The 18,099-nt window shown below is 50.6% G+C and overlaps 7 protein-coding genes across 7 annotated transcripts; 1 reads left to right on the forward strand and 6 right to left on the reverse strand.

Annotated features, from left to right (window-relative positions):
* Nucleotides 1-67: 67 nt before the first annotated feature.
* COCSADRAFT_336405 (uncharacterized protein) lies at nucleotides 68-2,025 on the reverse strand. Its single transcript, XM_007703088.1, has one exon. It carries the CDS (start codon nucleotides 1,813-1,815, stop codon nucleotides 136-138), a length of 1,680 nt encoding a protein of 559 aa, XP_007701278.1. The 5' UTR covers nucleotides 1,816-2,025; the 3' UTR covers nucleotides 68-135.
* An 805-nt stretch (nucleotides 2,026-2,830) lies between these two features.
* COCSADRAFT_37879 (uncharacterized protein) lies at nucleotides 2,831-5,807 on the forward strand. Its single transcript, XM_007702832.1, has one exon. The coding sequence runs from the start codon at nucleotides 2,992-2,994 to the stop codon at nucleotides 5,563-5,565; it is 2,574 nt and encodes an 857-aa protein (XP_007701022.1). The 5' UTR covers nucleotides 2,831-2,991; the 3' UTR covers nucleotides 5,566-5,807.
* A 778-nt stretch (nucleotides 5,808-6,585) lies between these two features.
* Nucleotides 6,586-7,560, reverse strand: COCSADRAFT_336427 (uncharacterized protein). Its single transcript, XM_007703089.1, has 2 exons — nucleotides 6,781-7,560; nucleotides 6,586-6,629 (listed from the first exon to the last, which is right to left on the reverse strand). Exon 1 carries the CDS (start codon nucleotides 7,419-7,421, stop codon nucleotides 6,936-6,938), a length of 486 nt encoding a protein of 161 aa, XP_007701279.1. The 5' UTR covers nucleotides 7,422-7,560; the 3' UTR covers nucleotides 6,586-6,629; nucleotides 6,781-6,935.
* Nucleotides 7,561-8,688: 1,128 nt separating this feature from the next.
* Nucleotides 8,689-9,418, reverse strand: COCSADRAFT_27467 (uncharacterized protein; the record flags this gene model as incomplete). The annotated part of the gene is made up of 2 exons (XM_007702752.1): nucleotides 8,689-9,190; nucleotides 9,240-9,418. 2 exons carry the CDS (start codon nucleotides 9,416-9,418, stop codon nucleotides 8,689-8,691), a joined length of 681 nt encoding a protein of 226 aa, XP_007700942.1.
* Nucleotides 9,419-9,607: 189 nt separating this feature from the next.
* COCSADRAFT_37882 (uncharacterized protein) lies at nucleotides 9,608-10,913 on the reverse strand. The gene is made up of 3 exons (XM_007702833.1): nucleotides 10,489-10,913; nucleotides 10,240-10,365; nucleotides 9,608-10,129 (listed from the first exon to the last, which is right to left on the reverse strand). Exons 1-3 carry the CDS (start codon nucleotides 10,536-10,538, stop codon nucleotides 10,042-10,044), a joined length of 264 nt encoding a protein of 87 aa, XP_007701023.1. The 5' UTR covers nucleotides 10,539-10,913; the 3' UTR covers nucleotides 9,608-10,041.
* A 714-nt stretch (nucleotides 10,914-11,627) lies between these two features.
* Nucleotides 11,628-16,184, reverse strand: COCSADRAFT_191264 (uncharacterized protein). The gene is made up of 4 exons (XM_007703090.1): nucleotides 15,634-16,184; nucleotides 14,058-15,507; nucleotides 12,123-13,925; nucleotides 11,628-12,071 (listed from the first exon to the last, which is right to left on the reverse strand). Exons 1-4 carry the CDS (start codon nucleotides 15,829-15,831, stop codon nucleotides 12,046-12,048), a joined length of 3,477 nt encoding a protein of 1,158 aa, XP_007701280.1. The 5' UTR covers nucleotides 15,832-16,184; the 3' UTR covers nucleotides 11,628-12,045.
* A 206-nt stretch (nucleotides 16,185-16,390) lies between these two features.
* COCSADRAFT_37885 (uncharacterized protein) lies at nucleotides 16,391-18,057 on the reverse strand. The gene has a single exon (XM_007702834.1). It carries the CDS (start codon nucleotides 18,016-18,018, stop codon nucleotides 16,561-16,563), a length of 1,458 nt encoding a protein of 485 aa, XP_007701024.1. The 5' UTR covers nucleotides 18,019-18,057; the 3' UTR covers nucleotides 16,391-16,560.
* Nucleotides 18,058-18,099: the final 42 nt, after the last annotated feature.

The following is an 18,099-nucleotide window of genomic DNA, read 5'->3' on the forward strand; positions in this document are numbered from 1 at the left end:
GTCGTCTTCGAAGCATGAGCTAGGGCGGCGTATTGGTCTGGGTTAAAAATTATTGTACTATTTATTGAATTATAGCATATTGAAGAAAGTATACACCAGTTATCTCTATCAACACGGTTCGTAGCATTTTGTTGGTTATAGTTTCGACTCGCTACGAGACTCGACAAGTTCTTGTTCTTCTTGACGTATACCCTGCCACACGTCAGCAACATGCCACAGGTTGGTCAGTCCAATATCCTCTAATATTGCACCTCTACCATTACGATAGATGGCATCATAACGATCTTCGTCAACTTCCGTTACCCCATCGCCATCAAACACTACGACCTTGCCCTCCTTGACCCACCCCTCGCCATTGGCATACCTAATAAAACGGTCCTGCATTGCCAGCGCAATACTTCTGTTGTGCTCGTCTAGATGCTCTTCAAAGTTATTAAGAAGGTATGCGACATCGAGTTCGTGAGAAGATAGGCCCTTGAACGGACCGTCAATAGGGTTGGGAATATGGAAATGATATCGTGAAGCGCGTCTTGGTGGGGAAGCAGCTTTCCAGCCTCGATATGCTGACAGTGCAGCCAAGTGGAAGCGCAGGTCGCCGACCAGCTCGAGTAGTCGTTCTGCCTCTTGTTTCTCTGGCAACGTTCTTTCCAGATTGTACGCGGCTAGGAGCCTCTGGGTTTCAGATGCCGTGAGGTATTTTGCACATGCCTGTTTGAGTCGACCCAATGCATTGGGGGGATCGAGAACCCTGCCCTTGAGAACAGTCCCATCATGCTCTGTATCTCCTATCACAACCTCCTTACACCAAGCAGGCTTGTGCACATCGCTCTTTCCATCCATGACCGACTCGATTGTCACTCGGGCCGTGAAAAACTCATTATCAACAGCCATAGTCCATTGTTGAGTCATTGGCATCTTCTGGGCCAGTTCTTCCGCATCCGTATCGAGTAGTGCTCTCCTTCTGCTCTCGGCATTACCTCTTTCCAATTTCAAATGCGTGGACTGATCTTCCAGCATCTTCTGCTGCCACCACCCATTCCGCCACTTCCTCACCGTTACCTCACCACTCATCAGCGCCACTCTCTCAAACAACCCGTCGTCCCCCACATTAGCACAAAGCAGCGTCGAAAGCGATATCCCACCCGCCGACTCTCCCACCGCAGTAACATTACTCGGATCGCCCCCAAACCCCGCAATGTGTCGTTTGATCCACCGAAACGCCTGCAGTTGATCTTTGAACCCCATATTTCCCCGCGATCCAATCTCTTCGCCCACTAGGAAGCCAAATACATTAACGCGATAGGTTATTCCAACCCCAATCACGGGCTTCCCAATCTCCGCACTACGCTCCACGAATCGCCTCATCTGGTACTGCGGCCAGCTATTCGATCCCATACTCAGCCCGCCGCCGTGCACCCACACAAAGACTGGGAGTAGGTGCTCGCGCCCTGATGTCGTAGCAGCATTTTCGAGACCCGATTTTGGCACTGTGACGTTCAAGTTTAGACATTCAAATTCATCCATTCTCTCTGTGGGTCCTTGGCCCTGGAAATAATTGAGTTTTGCGCTGCCGATAAGCGTAAGATCCCACGCTTGGGCTCCGCGGTGTTGGGGACATGAGGGACCGAAGCGGGTGTTGTCTACCACACCGTCTGCTCCTGCTTTCAGTAGTTCATCGTTCAGGATGGAATCTTGGTAGCGTGCTGGTATGCGTGCGTATTTCAAATTGAGAAATTCCAGTGTTGACGAGGTGAGTTTGCCGCGAAGGGTTTGTTTCAAGGTGGGATGGCAGAGTTGGTCTGGCGGTGAGGACATGTTTTTGCAGGGTTGAGTGTGTGAGTTCGAAAAGCTTCAGGTAACTAAGTTGCATTCACGCAAGCACTTTTCTACATTACGATACATATATTTACTTTGACGTTGTTTTCCCCAGAGTCCTGAATGGAGATGTGGAGAAGATGTGGGGAGACGTGGGGCTCGAACCTCGGCAATGGCAAATAGACCATTGAAATTATTGCAAGTACATAGCTATCTGAATGCGCTTCTCCTGGAGGTTTGACAAAAGAGAGGAGGTGTGCTTTAGTATTGTTGTGGTGGATCCTACGTCGTCGGCATGCTAGAGGATCTACATAGAATGTAGATCGGGCATGTTACTTTACGTTAAGCTTCACCATAGCCTCAAGAGATAAACCGACATGGCCAGTAATATCTCGTTGGTTATACAGACAGTGATTAGGGTGTTGTGACTCTGTGATTTAGGTAGTTCTTGTTTGCGGGCTGCTTCAGGTTACTTTGATACTGCTGGACATGCCAAGACCTTGTCACGTGGTCTAGGAATTGGGCAAAAATAAATATACAAAAACATACGACAGCGGGGATTCGCCAGTGGTCACCCACCTGACTACTAATCCGCCGATAAACTGCTTGTATAGGGCAGATCGGACGGGATGCCTAAATTTCAGTTTTCTGTGGTCGTATGTACCATAACGTCCAAATAAAACTATAAACAATCGCATGGTGTGCGTGTTTACATGGTGCTGAGACTTGAGAGTTTGATGGCATCACGTGAGCCCCCCTCAAATACTCAACCATCTCCTCACTTGCGTTCACTGAAGAGGTTGTGCATAAATAAAATAATAAACAATTGATATGTAAATTTCACTTTATATAGAGTATTAGCTATTCAAGGGGGTGGACATGGAGTGCGTTTTCCGCTATTACATACAAGAAGAGTGATAGAGGTAAAGTGCATGACGCTCACGTGTCCACGCGTTTATCTTGGCGCGCCTTGAGCCGATGCACTCGCCACTCAGCTACTGGGGCAAACTTACAGCATAAACCAAACAGCATTGCGGCGACGCTCGGTTATGCGGAACAGCTATTCTCATGTTCAGGAATCCTCGAGAGAACCGCACCCTGTCCGAGTCGACGAAATTGGGCCCCTCAACTGGCCGGCCCCCCTCGCCGCCCCGCTCTTCGTCAAGCAACGCAGTCATGGCCACTACAACCGCGACAAAGAAAGCAGCGCCCAAGCCAAGCACAAACACGCCTCCGCCAAAGAAAAATGTCATCCAGACTACGCTCACGCCTGCGGAATTTGCCAAGAAGTCGACTTCTGCGAGCAATGGCAAGAAGCAGAAGCCAGCAGGGACGCCCAACGGCAACATCATGACGTTCTTCAAGAAGGCTGAGGAGATCAACAACCGTATATTCCTGCAGGAAAGAGGTTCAAATCCAACAGTTGCGCTCGAGAATGACGAGGAAGACGTTGGCTGGAGCGACGAGAAGAACAATGGTGTCATGGTCTCGGGCAGCGAGGATCGCTATAATGAGAACGGTGGCAGTATTAAGCGGCGCAAAGTCAGCGAAGAACCAGTAGCCCCGCCTCCAGCCTGTTCGCCGCCCCCACCAGCAGATGCTGAGAGCAACGCTCTGGACGCTCTTGCGGTTCAAGCACCCAAGCAAGCGTCGAAACCTCGCCAGAGATCAGGGCCTTTTGTAGACGATTCGGAATCCGAAGACGACGAAGCGGATATGCCTGCTACAAGTCCAGGTATGGCCATGCGAAGAATCAGTGCGAAGTCACCAATTGCTAAAGAGACCGAGGATCCAATACTCATGGAAAGCATTGAACCGTCAATAGCCCACTCACCCTCACCCAAGCCAGAACCCACAATTATCCCCGATGACGAAGAATACGAGGACTACGAAGGTCTCGAGGACGACGATTTGCTTGAAGGTGAAGAATACGATGAAAGGCGTTGGATGAAGGAACAACAGAAGCTAGAGATGGAAGAGGCGGTCTTGGAGGGCGATGCAGACGACTCTGAGGCGCCCTTCCTGTTCCCTGAAAGTTATGCACTGGATATGAAACAGGAGGCGGAAGAAAACGATGCCCCTAATGTACTTTCATGTCCAATATGCGGTAACAATCTTCCTGGATTGTCAGAACAAGATGTGTCTGTCCACGTCAACGCGTGCCTGGACGGCAAGCCACTTCCGCTTCCCACAGCGAAGATGGAACAGGAAAGCAAACCAACTGCTGCCAGTAGTGCAAAGATGTTCAAACGACCCGAGCGACCAGCAAAACCCGGCCAAGCAAACCCATTTCAGCTTGCGAAGCCCAACACTCAGCCAAGCTCAGCGTTTTCAAAGCTCATGGCGGGCCATGCTGAAGATGCAGCATGGGCAAGTGCGGCAGCCGAGAACAACAAGTCGCGGGGCAAGCCAGCCTACCAGCGCACCTGCCCATTCTACAAGATTATGCCAGGCTTTTTCATCGCCGTCGATGCTTTTCGCTATGGTGCTGTCAAGGGCCAAAACGCTTATTTTCTTAGCCACTTTCACAGTGATCACTACGTTGGGCTTAGTGCGTCTTGGAAGCACGGCCCCATTTATTGCAGTAAAGTTACAGGCAATCTGGTACGGCAGCAACTTCGGGTTGACCCGAAGTGGGTGGTCGACCTAGATTTTGAGGTGAAGACCGAAGTGCCGGGAGCTGGAGGCGTTTTTGTGACGATGATATCAGCAAACCACTGTCCAGGCAGCTCCCTTTTTCTGTTTGAAAAGGAAGTCGGCAAAGGCAACAACCAAAAGCTGCAAAGGGTCCTGCACTGTGGAGATTTCCGCGCTTGCCAAGCACATGTAGAGCATCCGCTGCTCCGACCGGACGTACTAGACGCTGTCAGTGGAAAGAGCAGACAGCAAAAGCTCGACGCATGCTACCTTGACACCACCTATCTCAACCCAAAGTACGCCTTCCCACCACAACAGCAAGTCATTCAGGCGTGCGCAGACATGTGCGTTAGCCTCAGCAAGACTCGTGCCGATGAGTCGGACGGATGGGAGAAGATGAAGCGAAAACGTGCCGGGCAAGGTATGGTCAATTTTGTGCAAAAAGACTCTAATCCGGAGAACTCATCGGAGCCAAAGAGTCCTGAGCGGGGTCGCCTTCTTGTCGTGGTAGGCACATACAGCATTGGGAAGGAACGCATATGCACGGGCATCGCCAAAGCTTTGAAAAGCAAGATATACGCCCCCGCTAACAAGCAACGCATCTGCAAGGCCCTCGAAGACCCTGAGCTAGATGCGCTGCTGACTACCGATCCTCGCGCTGCTCAGGTGCATATGACACCACTTTTTGAGATTAGAGCAGAGACGTTGGATGACTATCTACGTGGTTACGCTGATACCTTTTCACGTGTTGTTGGTTTTAGACCTTCTGGCTGGAACTATCGTCCACCTCAAGGTCGCTTCACCGAGTCGCCTCAGGTGCAGACTGTCCTACATTCGGACAACTGGAAGAGCACCTTTGCCATGAAAGACCTAAAGCCGCAAGCAGGTAGCGGGAGTCGTGCGAGTTGCTTCGGGGTACCCTACAGTGAGCATAGCAGCTTCAGGGAGCTGACCATGTTCTGTTGTGCACTAAGAATCGACAAGATTATACCGACAGTCAATGTGGGAAGCGCGAGCAGTAGGGAGAAGATGAAGGTGTGGTGTGAGAGGTGGGCTGCTGATAAGAATAAGAATGGTATGTTCAAGCTGGGTGAGAATGGCGAGGGATGGTAGACTTGAGTTGCTCTTATTTTGTCGAGCGGGCAGATCTGTAGGTCAAGCCCAGGAATCTGAACCTTGCCTGCATTTGCAGATCGCACCACACCAACGTCTTGATCACGTTTGAGGGCTTCCATGGTGGTACTCACCGATTTTCTACTATCTGCATAGCATTGCCACCATAATCCATGTTCGTGCGGTCATGACTTTCGACATACGATACCAAGGCCTGCATGTTTACGTATCCCGCATCCGCCACAGAATACTGGCAACGAATCGATCTCATGATTATGTATTCCGACGCCGTATGCTCAACGAAAGCTTTCTAGCGTAGATCAGCTATCCACATCGTTCATGTCAGTAATGCATACAAAGTTTCGGTACTACACAGCTGCAATCGGACCTTCTACGTATTCCCCCAAACCCCCAACCCCATCTGTTCGATAGACGAACCCCGAAAACAGCAATTTGGTAGATCCATAGCACCCAACCCCCCCTTCCCCCCTCCACTCAAAGTTTGACATTGTTTGACGTCTGCCAAAACCTCGCAACCGACATGGCCCGAGCGGTATTCAATGACCCTTGTGTTTCAACACGATAGTAGTGCTGTGTTGGAACAGCACAGATCGAAGAATAAGCCGAGAGAAAACAATTGGAACAAGACCAATCAAACCTCGCCAGCTTTACACACTGATTATGTCGCGGCCCTGCGGGCTGAGAAGCAGCGCAGCAAATAAAGCCCTGTTGGCAGAACAAAAAAAAAGGCTGACGCGTCTTTGCAGTAAGAGGCTGAACGCCCCTTCACGTGCGTGACAGTGGGGCACACACATACACATATCCACCTCAAGGATTGTCCCTCCCGTTTTAAGAATGCGCGAGTCAGTATGTCAATAACTTTTTGGGCGGCTACCCGTCCCTATATGTATGTTTCCCGATTCACAACAATATTCAATTGTTCCATCGTTCCTATTTGGGCCTTGTTCGTTGGGTCAGGGGGTGATCCGTCTTCCTTCTCACTGGCTGCTGACTAGTTAGACTAGACACAGTCAAACGTCAAACTGCAGCGGGCGGTCTCGTATCTAAAAAAAGAAACATAGTTAGCAAGGTTAGGCTGGGAAAACCTGGGGTGCGGTAGTGGTAGTGGTGGGTGTTCGGATGGTACACTGAGCTGAACGCCTTTTGTTTTTTACTTTTTGATTTTCTTCTTTCATGTAAGGGCCAGTTCCTTACTTTGTTGCAACCTCTTCTTTTTTTTCTTTGCAAGATTCTCGCTTTGGCGACTATGACGAAGCCTAGACCCGATGACCTTTTCTTGCTCTTCTTTCGCGTAATGTACCTTTCTATTTTCACGGGATATACTTGCTTTACTATTTTGGGTTTCGGGGCTATCGGGGCGCCGATCGGGATGGTGGCGACGGTCGTGGTGGCCGTGGGGTCGGAGATTGCGTTTGTGCTTGCGAAGAGGGATGAGGCGGAGATGATGATGCAGGAGCGGTATACGGTTTGAGGATAAGATGGATTGCTGGAGATTGAGAAAGCAAGAGGGATTCGTGGGTAGAGGAAAGATGTGTGATACAGAAGAGGGAGTGGTGCGGGATTCCGTTTATGGCAGTCGCGGATGAGAAGGCGAGGACTGCGTTCCTTCTCTGGAACTGTAGCGCTGCGACTATGACCAACGTCATGGCTACGATACTATCTCTACTACCATGCCGAATGGCTCGCTTGGATGCAGTGTAGCCCATTGCAGAAGGATACCACGATGACCTCAGGCTGGAATCATCAACACTGAGTGCGTCTGGGAGAGCAACAAGCCCTGTCGATTCACCGCTCCTGCCACCAACGACGTCAATACCTATACAAGATAGGTACATCTACACGCTGTCAGTCGAGGAAGTGACTGAGGACCACGAACCAAACTCGAACGATACACTCCCATCTCCGTATATTCGCCCGGCTTGCGAACACGGCCTACGAATTCCCTATCGTTACGCTGTCACATACAGAAAGGAGCATGAATACGTTGTCAGTCGCTTCCCGCGCATCGGTACGCAGAGACACCGATCCAAGCACACGGCAGGACTACATGCGCCCTGGGGAACAAACACAAGCAAGTAACCTTGCTGCACCAAAAGAAGATTTGATAATGGATAATGGCTAGCTCACAGTGCCCATGCAGTGAGCTTGCGAAAGAGAAGGTACAAGAGAAGAGAGAGAGAGAAAAAAGGGAGGGGGGGATATACATCTTAAACGGCAAAAAGGAGGGGGAAGGGAGGACCTCGTGCACACGCCGGCACTGGCGTAATTTCAATATTTAGTTCATAATATTTTACGAAGAGTAATCTTCACGCGGAGTTAATTTTTAGCGCTTGTTTGAATATCTACAATTATTTCAGTAATATCGACACTGTAGTAGTCTGTCATGCAGTGCACCTAGTCGATATCGATAGGTTGAAAGTAAAACAAAAAAGGTTCCATTGTTCAATATTCGTGCTCAGACGAAAGCATATGCCGCTATACGATAAGCCTGATGTACATGGGTTTTGTAATTAAGTGTATTGATTACATGATGGTTCTCTGAAGTAGCTAGATATAGTTTTTTTTGGGTTGTTCAGAATTGGTGCAGTGGTCAAACACGAAAGAAATCAAGAAAGCTTCTTTAGCGCTAAAACTTTTTAAAAAAAAAACTCAGTCCTGCAAATCGGAACATCAAAAGAAATTTAGTTTTAATAGGAAAATTCCCTTGGAATTCTAGGAGTTGCTTTTATTTTCGGAGAGGGAGAGATTGTACATGGATTTAAGGAATGGATTGCCCGTTAATTATGTAGTGCCTGGTTGAAAGTACCTTCCCAACATGGTGTATCTGACCACCGTGGTGATGAAAACCCTGAACACTGTTTCCGTTGTGGATAAATGCAAAGAGTGCCTTCTGAAGTCAACCATCTGGTAGCGGGTAGTGGAAAATTAGCCATCTTGTCCTTTCTGATCAAGAACCGCACGTCATGCGATATGCATGTATAAATATCAATCTCAAAGCCGCGGTGTTAAGAGGCAATGTGCCAACCAGCACTAACCGTCCAAATCACAATACCAAGAAATCTCAAAATCTCGTCCTTCCTTGCTCTTTATCACATCTTCAACCTACTTTTTTTCCTTCTCAATCGAGTCTTTGGGCGTCCACAGGAGGCGTCTGATATACTGTCGGTGCCCAGCCACATAGTCATCGATGGAAAGATGCTTGACATTTGGAAATATTTCATGAAACTTTTTGCAATATCCCTCGTTATAGAACTTGTAGTAATCGTAGGGCACTCCCATTGAAGTGATAAGGCCCAGTTTCTGGGGTGTGCTGTGACTGAGGAAGAGATCAAGAGTGAACTTGGAATTGAAGCTGATTGTGTTGATTGCATAGAACATGGTTGAAGTTTCTTCATGTATCTGGCGACATGCGCTGAGAAGACGCTTCCCCAAAGAAACCCGGGTCACTTTGTCGTTATCTGTGGAATGTACGTATTCTCTTAATGACCCCCTGGAATTCCCGTGTATCGAGATCAAATGGTTGCTCAGCACATACTCCCAGATCTTGTTGCGTATTTCGCCTGGAAGATGGAGAAGCGGCGATTCAATCGCGTTGCGTTTGGAGCTGATGACAGTTAGTCTCTCAAAGGATCCTCGTTCTACACTGCACCTACATCTGCATCAATTCGGAGCCCTCATCGATTTTGGTCTTGAGTAGCTCGTTTCTAAGCTTCAGGGTAGAACCGAAGGGCTTCGGAGTCTTGCGTCGCTGCTTGATAACTCTAACGCACCAGCCAGCAATTCTGTAATCGCTAATCAATAGGGAAAGAGCACAGTACTTGGAAAAACCCATTTTCGACTTGTCATGTCAGTGTTCGTGGCAAGAGCTGCAAGGTCAGGAGAGTCTTTCATATTCCAGTACACTGTAAGCGAGAGATAATCAAGTGTATGCGACAAGTGAGTGAGTCAGGGTGAAAGAGATACAACCTTGGTGTGAGGCTTGCTCTCATTGGCCACGCTAATAAAAAAGTGAAAGTGAACCCGTTCAATTGATAAATGTGTGATTGGACATCCAGCATGGGAGAGCAAATATGCAGAATATTGCGGTAAGATAAATTACTGAAAGGAGCCGGTAAACAAGAGATGAACAGCCACTCGCGCGACAGTTCAACAGCTATCCATTGACGTCAGAAACGGATTGTAATATAGGATTCACCGGAGTAAACCGTGAACTTGTGTTACATATGAGAAAAGTGTAAAAAAAACAAGTACAAAGGTATCTTTCCCCCTAGAACAAAGCAATATGTATCCTTGAATGATAAAACAGAAACGCAAATGAAGACATCACATCACCTTGGGGATGCGTCCTCAATCGTCGAAAGCCATAATCCAGACTTGATGACTTCCCCATGGCACCAATCGATTGAAACCCCGTTCATTCCTCCAGTCTCATCGCACACCGCATCGAAACGCCATCTAGCAGCAATCTGCGCAACACTCGCAGCATTCAAGACAACATTCGCAACTCTCCTCGCACAGGAAACAACAGCATAGGGTGGCCAGACTATTATCCAAGTTAGCATTTGAAGACGGAATAGCAGTTTAAATTTTTGTATCTTCGTCTCTCTCTCGAAGAGTGTACGCGCAAAATGAACAAAAGGAGGAGCAACGTACCAAGCAGCCAAACATCCCCTGTCCTTCTTCTCTTTCTGAGGCGGTGGGGCCTGGCCCTGTGGAGGTCCGTACATCATTTGTTGTGGAGGTGGAGGGCCGTAGTTGGCGCCTTGAGGAGGGCCATAGCTATTTTGAAGAAAAAAAAGTCAGCGCTATTGCTCTCCTAGATTGTTTCTCTTTTCTAGCAATACTTGATAAAAGGGATTTCCCAAATAACAAGTGAGGTGAGAAGCAGGGTGTGAAACGTACCTTTGCTGGGGGTACTGAGGAGCGCCCTGGTAGTATCCTTGGTTGGACATTGTTGCGTCGTGTGTCCGGAGATGAAAATGGGTAGTTTCTCAGGTTCTCAAAACTCGCTCGTGTCGAGTTTGTTTGTGGATATATGCAGATCGCTCGTGTCAAGTAGGAAAGAAAAAAGATAAAATCCCGAGGTTTCCGCGACCGCTTATTGTATGCTTACGGGAGCAGCGGCGTTTTGATCGCTACGAGGGTCGCGCAGAGGGAGAAAGCTGATGTGTAAGAGCTGCTGGCAATTGATGACTGCGCCGAGTTGTTTTGGTGAGATTGTGGGTTGGAAGTGGAGATAGACAAGGTAGAGGGGAAGCGTGAGTGAGGAAGGAAGGAAAGTGCAATGGGGGAAGAAAGAGAGCAGGAAAGAAGATTATAGCTAAGAAGCCGCCGCGCTCGGAAGAGGGGAAAGCTAATGCTTACCACAACATGGCCTAGCCACTATACCCACATCCATCTCACGCGCACGCAGCACTGCGGCGCTGCGACGCATCATTTCGGCCCTTGGGGCATAAGCCACACGCTACGTGCGCCTCTATTGGTGCAAAACTGGCCGGGACTCGTCATCGCCACAAGCACCACCCATGCTTCACCCATCTGTCACTGTGCGCTCTTTTACTCATTGGACCGACGCAGCAATACGCGGCTGCGCTGCGCCTCTTTATTTCTGTTTGAGCTTGTGGCTACGTCGTACATACGTGGTAGTGCTAAACACATACATGTAGACTTGCAGCAGCACCAGAAGATGCCTTTTTCCTTGCGAAGCCTGACCAAAATCAATGAGAGAGATGCGCATTCGCGGTCTGAACCATGCAACCCCTTATACGTGAGTTTATTATGCACCTATACATGCCACGTCGGTAAGAAGCAACCGCGTGAGATGCCGTGACATGGGCTGTCGAGGGATGCGCTAAACTAAGCTTTACTTGGCGAAGGCTTGGTGCCGAAGTCTCATCCTGGCCTCGCCTGCGCCCCCCGTCCCTAACGACAGCTGTAATTTGAACGATATTGGGCTGCACAGGGCTTAGCTGGAACCCTTTGATGTACATATCTGTTGCCTTTCTCCTTTGCTCAATCATCATGACAGAAAGCATTTAACTGTAGCTCTTATCAACCTTTATAATTTCCATTATCCATCCTAGCTGTACATTTTCCCACGATTTCCCTTTGCTCACCCACCATCCCATGCGCCACTCCTCTTCCACCCGCATCCTCAATCAATTGCCCAGATGCGCGCAGAGAACTTCAACAATTACTTCCCAAGGGGGCACGAGCATGCTAATATGCGCTATGCAAAGAAATAAAAAAGTAAAATCAGAATATGCCGTGGGTCCCTTCTGCGCCAGAGCAGAATCCATCCAACTCTTTACAAACCGCAACCACGCCCCACTATAGCAAAATTATGTACAAGTACACGTAGAGGTAGAATGTTTAATTGTATGGGCCTTCATCTAAGCAAACAGGGCAATAGATGAAAGGAGGCGCTGGTACATCCATGCCAATAGCACACCAACAAGCTTAAAAGCCAAAGGGGTTCTGAGGAGCTAGTAAATAGTTAGCAACACGAGCATCAATCATCAAATGCAACCACTTACTAGCATTGGCGAGGTTCGCCCGCCCCGTTGGCTGAGCTGTCAGCTTCTTCGCAGGCTGAACACCAAACTTGATGCTCGGGGGCGGTCCAGTCCTTTGCGGCACTAGAGGCTGTGCTTGCGGCATAGGCGGCATAGGCGGCATCGGAGGTACCGGTGGTGGGCTCTGACCAAAGCCCGTCGGCTGCGGCACAATTGCCGGAGGCAAGAAGCGGTTGACGCCAGTCGCTTGCGGGTTAAGCGGTGCTGGCTGGAACGAATTGTATCCAGTCGGCTGGGCCTGCAGTGGTTGGAAGGGTGCCATTGGGGGATCCGCAAACGGACTGCCGTTACCAAACCCTTGGGTGAAGTGCGGTGACTGCTGATAGCCCGTCGCCATTGGTTGTTGGAACCCTGTAGGCTGAGGCTGCTGGAATGGCGCAAACCCAGTTTGCATGGGCTGTTGTGGTGGTGCCGGCGACATGGAATTGAATCCCGTTGGTTGCGCCATCATGCCGTTCTGCTGGAACCCGTATGCTCCATTTTGTTGGGGGAACCCAGTCATCTGCGGCTGCATGCCTTGCATTCCCTGCCCCTGTCCGACGTTTGGAGCCATCATGTTGGGGTTGTAGCCAGTAAGCTGAGGCTGCAATGGTGGTGGCGGACCAAACGCACTCTGTTGCGGGTTCTGCGGAGCTGAGGCTGCACGTGGCGGTGGTGGAGCGAGCAGACCGCCGGTGCTCTGCTGCTGAGGAGCCTGTGGACGCATGCGTGGCGGTGCCATGTTCTGAGGTTGAGTCAAGGCCTTGATAGCTGCAACCTGCTCGAACAGAGTTGGGGTAGCTCCTGTCTGCTGTGGCTGCTGCTGTGGAGCGGGTGCCTGTGCTGCTTGTTGAGCAGGCGCAGGTGCAGGAGGTGTTGGCTGAGCAATCTCCTCGGGTTTGAGGGCGGGCATATCCAAGAGGGACAGCTCGCCCATAGCTCCAGTCAACTGAGGTGGCTTTGCAGCAGGTGCAGACTGCGCTGGAGGCGGAGATGCAGACTTTTCCGGGGCAGAAGCAGGTGCCGACTTTGATGGCTTGACATCCCAGGCATTGTCGTCGAATCCGTTCGCCTTGGCGTCCGATGCACCTGCAGAAGTTGCAGCACTCTCTGTGGGCTTCTTTCCAGCATCGTCAGACTTCGGCTCGAATGCTTTTGGATCCACCACATCGTTGGTCTCCACAGGAGGTGCAGGACGTCCCTTGCGGGTATTGTTACGAAGCGCACCTCCGGGTCCAGAGAACAGTCCACCAGACGCTCCCTCTCCATTGTCTTCCGCAGAGCCGGCGTTTCGCTTGTCGCGCCCAAACTGGGCGTCTACGTACTTGGACACACGGAGAATATCACCCTCCTTGAGACCCAAAGTACGCAAAAGCGATGGCGTGATGTCTGGGATGTTCTCCTCAGTCATTTCGTCCTTTACAAACGCCCGAGCATAGCGTTCACATATTTGCGGGTTGACACCACACTTCAGGAAGAAGTCAAACCAGTCGTACTCGGGCTTCTTCTCAACCGACAACCCGGTTGGAGAACGTCCATCTTTCGATCGCTGCTGCTGCATGGTCTTTCTCTTCAAGTCAGACAAAGGCTTGTCGTCATCCAGAGATTCGCCTGTGACGCGCTCAACATATTCAAGATCTTCAACGGACATTTTTGTGACCGGTACTGCAATCTTCACGCCATTGACCTTGTGCAAGTGAATCTTGCCATCCTTGATAAGAATAAATTCTGCTTCAACCTTGAACGAGCCAGATCGGTCAGTCCAGGTGCGCACTTTGGCGGGATCTAGCACATATTGGTTAGTATTTAACACACCTTAACACGTTACAGCCCCATTGAGGAATACGCCCATAGGCAAATGCATCAGGGCATTTCGCACTGCTGAGAATTCGGCCTTTGGTATAATAATGTACTCACTTGGCTTGGACGAGGACTTCGAACTCGAGTCTTTGGACGAGGTTTCGCGCTTGCTTGTTCTCTGTGAGGCACGACGCTGGTCAATATTTGTTTGCAAAAGGCTAGAGTTACGCGAAGGCAAGTGCAGGCCAGGGCCTACCTGATCATTCCTCGCCTCACTTTCTGGCCTCTTCTGTCTTGCGGCCCGGCGAGCCAGCTCCTCTTCTTCCCGCCTGTTCTGTTCGACTATAGATCGGCCAGCATTGGTTCCGGAACGAGCCATCGAGGCAGCAGTAGCAGGTATGGGGAGGGTTTCTGTAATCTCGACATAGTTAGCTGGCACGACACCTTCCTTGCCGTTCTTCAGCCGCCTGACTTTCCACCACTCATCACTAGCTGAATCATCGAGTACCAGAATCTCATCACCAAGGCCAACAGTCACCTCATCATCACCCTGTGCCATAAAGTCAAATAACATGACTCCCTTTTTCTGTACATTCGAGTGTCCGGAACCAGCAGCAAGCACTTCCCGCAGTCCCGCACTCTTTGCAGCTCCCGCAAGCTCACCAAGAGCCATCATGATTTCTGACGCAGTGTCCTTGGCTCCGCAGTGGAAATCAATGCTTTTACTCGGCTGCTTGAGCTCCATGAAGATGTGCTTGCCCTCTTGCGAATAGTATTCCATCTTTTCAGCACTCCATTCTTGTTGCGGCCCGTCGCGTGACTTTTCTGGTGCAATCATGATCATGCCCTTGGGGATGTTGACACCCAGTGTCATTGGCATCTTCTTGTTCTTGCCCGGCTGCGTAATGTATTCGTAAATATTGTAGAGACGGTATCCTGAAGCGGACCTCGGAGTGGTTGGCTGCTCTTCCCTGCTTGGTGGATCATATTTGTCGAACGTGACACTTCGAGGGGGAGGTGACCTGGCCGGGGGTGATGGGGACCGCGCTGTCGCATATTGGGTAGGTGGATGAGAGGCTGCTTCGGATACTCGCCGTTGAGGAAGACTAGGTGGTGGCACATCGTCATCAGATTCTTCGGGCGTGAATTGCACGCGTCGTCGCGGAGGCGCGCTAACATTGGGTGGGGGCGAAATGGTCGATCGCGGCGCTGTTTCCTGAGACTTCTTCTGTATGATACCAGCGAGTGCGGCAGCAGGGCTTGGTTGCGCAGGGCTATCTGGGGTAGGCGGCTGGGAGTCGTCAAAGGAGTCGGCAGCTGGAGGCATTGGTGGGCGACTTGGTGCCGCCGGAGACGATGCAGCTGGTGCGGCTGAGGCAGCTTTGCCCTTGATGAGCTCAATGTAGTTGGCCGGTGCAAAGCCATAGTCGCTTTCAACGCCCACCAACGTCCAGTCTGGGTCTGTGGTGTCGTAGACATCAAGAAGGGCGTCTTCCTTGAACGACAGCTCCTCGTCCGTCTGGCGGTCGTAGTCAAAGAGGGCTTTGGCTTGCGCAATGGGGGCGGCCTGTGCACGTGGTCAGTTGTGTGGCCGTGGAATACATCTGCGAGACAAGCAGTGGCGTTGTCGTGGACGTGTGCCTTAAACCACGCCGAGCCGAGGTGCCCATTGGGTACCAAATACACGACTCACCTCTTCAATGTAGTTGTTTGGGATCAGGCCCTCGGGCTCCTCCTCGTCTTCTTCGCGTCCTTTTTTCTTGGCCTTCCACCAGTCGTCGTCGGTGGACTTCTCCAGGACCATCAAAATGTCGCCCTCAGTCAAGGCAATCTCATTGCTACTTTGGGGCTCATAGTCGTAGAGGGCACGGTATATGCCCAGGAACACCATTGTGGCGGTACAAGGCACGGCGCGGCCTCTATGCAGTGATCGAGCTCGTCGGAAAGAAGGGTTAGAGGCGTTGGTCGTCGGTGAATATGCGCATACAGCTGGGCCGGCGGAAGGCTACGGGGAGTTGCTGCTGCGATTCGAGGGGCCAGCTGGAACAGGGGCAAGCTGGTCGGGGCTGCCTAGTCGGCGGCCAGCAACGTAGGGGCCAGGAAATCTGGTGGCGGGCTTGGAGAGAAGGTGAAGACGATGTTGGGGACAACCAACCGGCAATGCGGGGATGCTCGTGCTGTTAGCAGCCGAGAAGAAATGAGACTGATGGTTGCAACTTGGGTCGTCGACGCTTGGGAGCCGCGCAGCACGAGCCACCATGGAATCCGCCTTGCCCAGCCAGATCCCCACAACGACGTCAACCCGCTTTCGTCCCATGTTCCCGCGACCCCGTCTAGCACTCTTGTCGGCCATGGCACTTCTCACGCGCCGCCTTTGTTTTTCACTCTGCGTCCGAAACACGGAAATCAGCAGTCTATGCGTACATACATATACATGTGTACATACAACCACCCGGTAGGAACATAGTGTGACACCCGATCAATGCATAGAGTTTGAGAGACAAGGAAAAGTAATACCTGGACTCCCGAGACAATTGCGGACTTGGTCTATATTAAGCCGGCTCGACAACGTCCAGCTGCACCTTGTTATGCGTAAATTCGAGCTTTTTTCTTCTTCTCTCTAATACGTGAACCGGAACCCTTCCGTTCCTTCCAAGATGCGCTTTCCCTTGCTCTGGCTTCGGTTCGCCTGGTAAAAGTGGATCGAAAATGCGCCGATCAAGCCAATGATAAGGACATGGCTTCCAATGCTAACCCAAATGGCCGTCATGTACCTTGGACTCTCGGGCTGTCTGACAATAAAGCTCCCAGCGATACCACCTGCGCCGTTGAATGCCGTAACCATCGCAGCCGTAAATACCCTCTTCCATTGACCCACAATGTTGTTGGCCTGGTACGTAGCCATGGCGGCCCAATTGGCCACATACGCCCCTGTTGCAAGATACGTCCCAATGTATCTTACCGTGACCTGACTCGAAAAGCCCAGCATACAGAAGCCTAAAATCAGGGACAGGCAGTTGAACACAATGATTGGCCCCCTCAACTGGAATCTGTCACCGACCAGGGACGACAGGATAGCTGGAATGACAGCATAGTAGTACGGTGGCGCAGAGAGCAAAATAGACTTGCCGGAGCTGAATCCCATGCCGCCTTGTAGAATGATTGGGAGGAAGTATGATAGCGAGGTTGAAACAAGATTTTGAAGAAAATACAACGTGCAAAATCCATATACTTTGGCATCTTTGGCGTGTACAAAGACCTCGCTCCATGTAAATGGGTCGGCCTGAACATCGCCGCGGTCTTTCTCAATGCGAGCTGATGCCACAGCACTCTCGTGTGGAGTGAGAAACCAGAAGGATTTGTGTGCTTGTTCTGGAAAGTCGACCATCCACCAGTATGTCAAGATACCAATAAAGGCGGTGATACTCCCCTGCACAAGAAACATATAAGACCACCCTTTTAAATGTCCGCCGTTTATTTGGTTGAGGCCATAGTTGACAATCCCACCCGTTGCAAGCACAATAACTTCTCCGCTCTGCATCAACGCAAAGCGAAGCTGTTGTTCCTTCCGCGTATAGTATGTGGAAATAAGATAAGTCAGACCTGGGTAGATGCCCGACATGGCAATACCAAGCAAGATGCGAAGTGCAATCATCTGCCGCCACGTTTGCACAAAGGCTGTGCAAAGCGTGATGATGCCAAAGCAGAAGGTGATGAAGGAAAACCAGATTCTCGGGCCGAATGTCCTGACAGCGATTGTTGACGGCAGCTGAAAAGCAATACTTGCAATGGTAAAAATGAATATGGAGACGGAGTATCTGTTGCCGACATCAAGCTCCAGGTCGTGGAGCATGGAAGTAACGGACGCGCTGGAAATGACACCGCTGTCAAGCAGATTGAGCGAGCAGAGGAGGCCCGCAATGCTGCATAGTCGAAGGTCGACCTTCAAGCGAATGCTGTTGCACCATTCCTCTTCAAGTGCACTCCTTTCGGCGCCAATGATGGCTTCTCGCTCTTGATCTTGAACCTCTCGGATTGACTCGTCCGAGGAAGAGCGGCTGGGCGGGTCTTTGGTCATCTTGTCGCTGTTGTGAGGAATGGCGGACAGGAGTAAGGTGCGACAGAAGACACATATTGTACTGCGTACTTAGACGGAAGG

Source organism: Bipolaris sorokiniana (assembly GCF_000338995.1).
Source record: "Bipolaris sorokiniana ND90Pr unplaced genomic scaffold COCSAscaffold_9, whole genome shotgun sequence".
In the NCBI taxonomy this organism is placed as follows: Eukaryota; Fungi; Ascomycota; class Dothideomycetes; order Pleosporales; family Pleosporaceae; genus Bipolaris; species Bipolaris sorokiniana.

What these genes read in the sequence shown, in the direction of transcription:
- COCSADRAFT_336427 (XM_007703089.1), bottom strand. Translation starts at nt 7,421, where the DNA reads ATGTACCTATCTTGTATAGGTATTGACGTCGTTGGTGGCAGGAGCGGT.
- COCSADRAFT_37885 (XM_007702834.1), bottom strand. Translation starts at nt 18,018, where the DNA reads ATGACCAAAGACCCGCCCAGCCGCTCTTCCTCGGACGAGTCAATCCGA.
- COCSADRAFT_336405 (XM_007703088.1), bottom strand. Translation starts at nt 1,815, where the DNA reads ATGTCCTCACCGCCAGACCAACTCTGCCATCCCACCTTGAAACAAACC.
- COCSADRAFT_37882 (XM_007702833.1), bottom strand. Translation starts at nt 10,538, where the DNA reads ATGTCCAACCAAGGATACTACCAGGGCGCTCCTCAGTACCCCCAGCAA. An exon ending in CCTCAGTACCCCCAGCAAAG is followed by an intron (nt 10,366 to 10,488) that starts GTACGTTTCACA and finishes TCTTCAAAATAG; the next exon opens with CTATGGCCCTCCTCAAGGCG. An exon ending in AGGGGATGTTTGGCTGCTTG is followed by an intron (nt 10,130 to 10,239) that starts GTACGTTGCTCC and finishes CTTGGATAATAG; the next exon opens with TCTGGCCACCCTATGCTGTT.
- COCSADRAFT_37879 (XM_007702832.1), top strand. Translation starts at nt 2,992, where the DNA reads ATGGCCACTACAACCGCGACAAAGAAAGCAGCGCCCAAGCCAAGCACA.
- COCSADRAFT_191264 (XM_007703090.1), bottom strand. Translation starts at nt 15,831, where the DNA reads ATGGTGTTCCTGGGCATATACCGTGCCCTCTACGACTATGAGCCCCAA. An exon ending in CAAACAACTACATTGAAGAG is followed by an intron (nt 15,508 to 15,633) that starts GTGAGTCGTGTA and finishes CCACGTGCACAG; the next exon opens with GCCGCCCCCATTGCGCAAGC. An exon ending in GAAGTCCTCGTCCAAGCCAA is followed by an intron (nt 13,926 to 14,057) that starts GTGAGTACATTA and finishes AATATGTGCTAG; the next exon opens with ATCCCGCCAAAGTGCGCACC.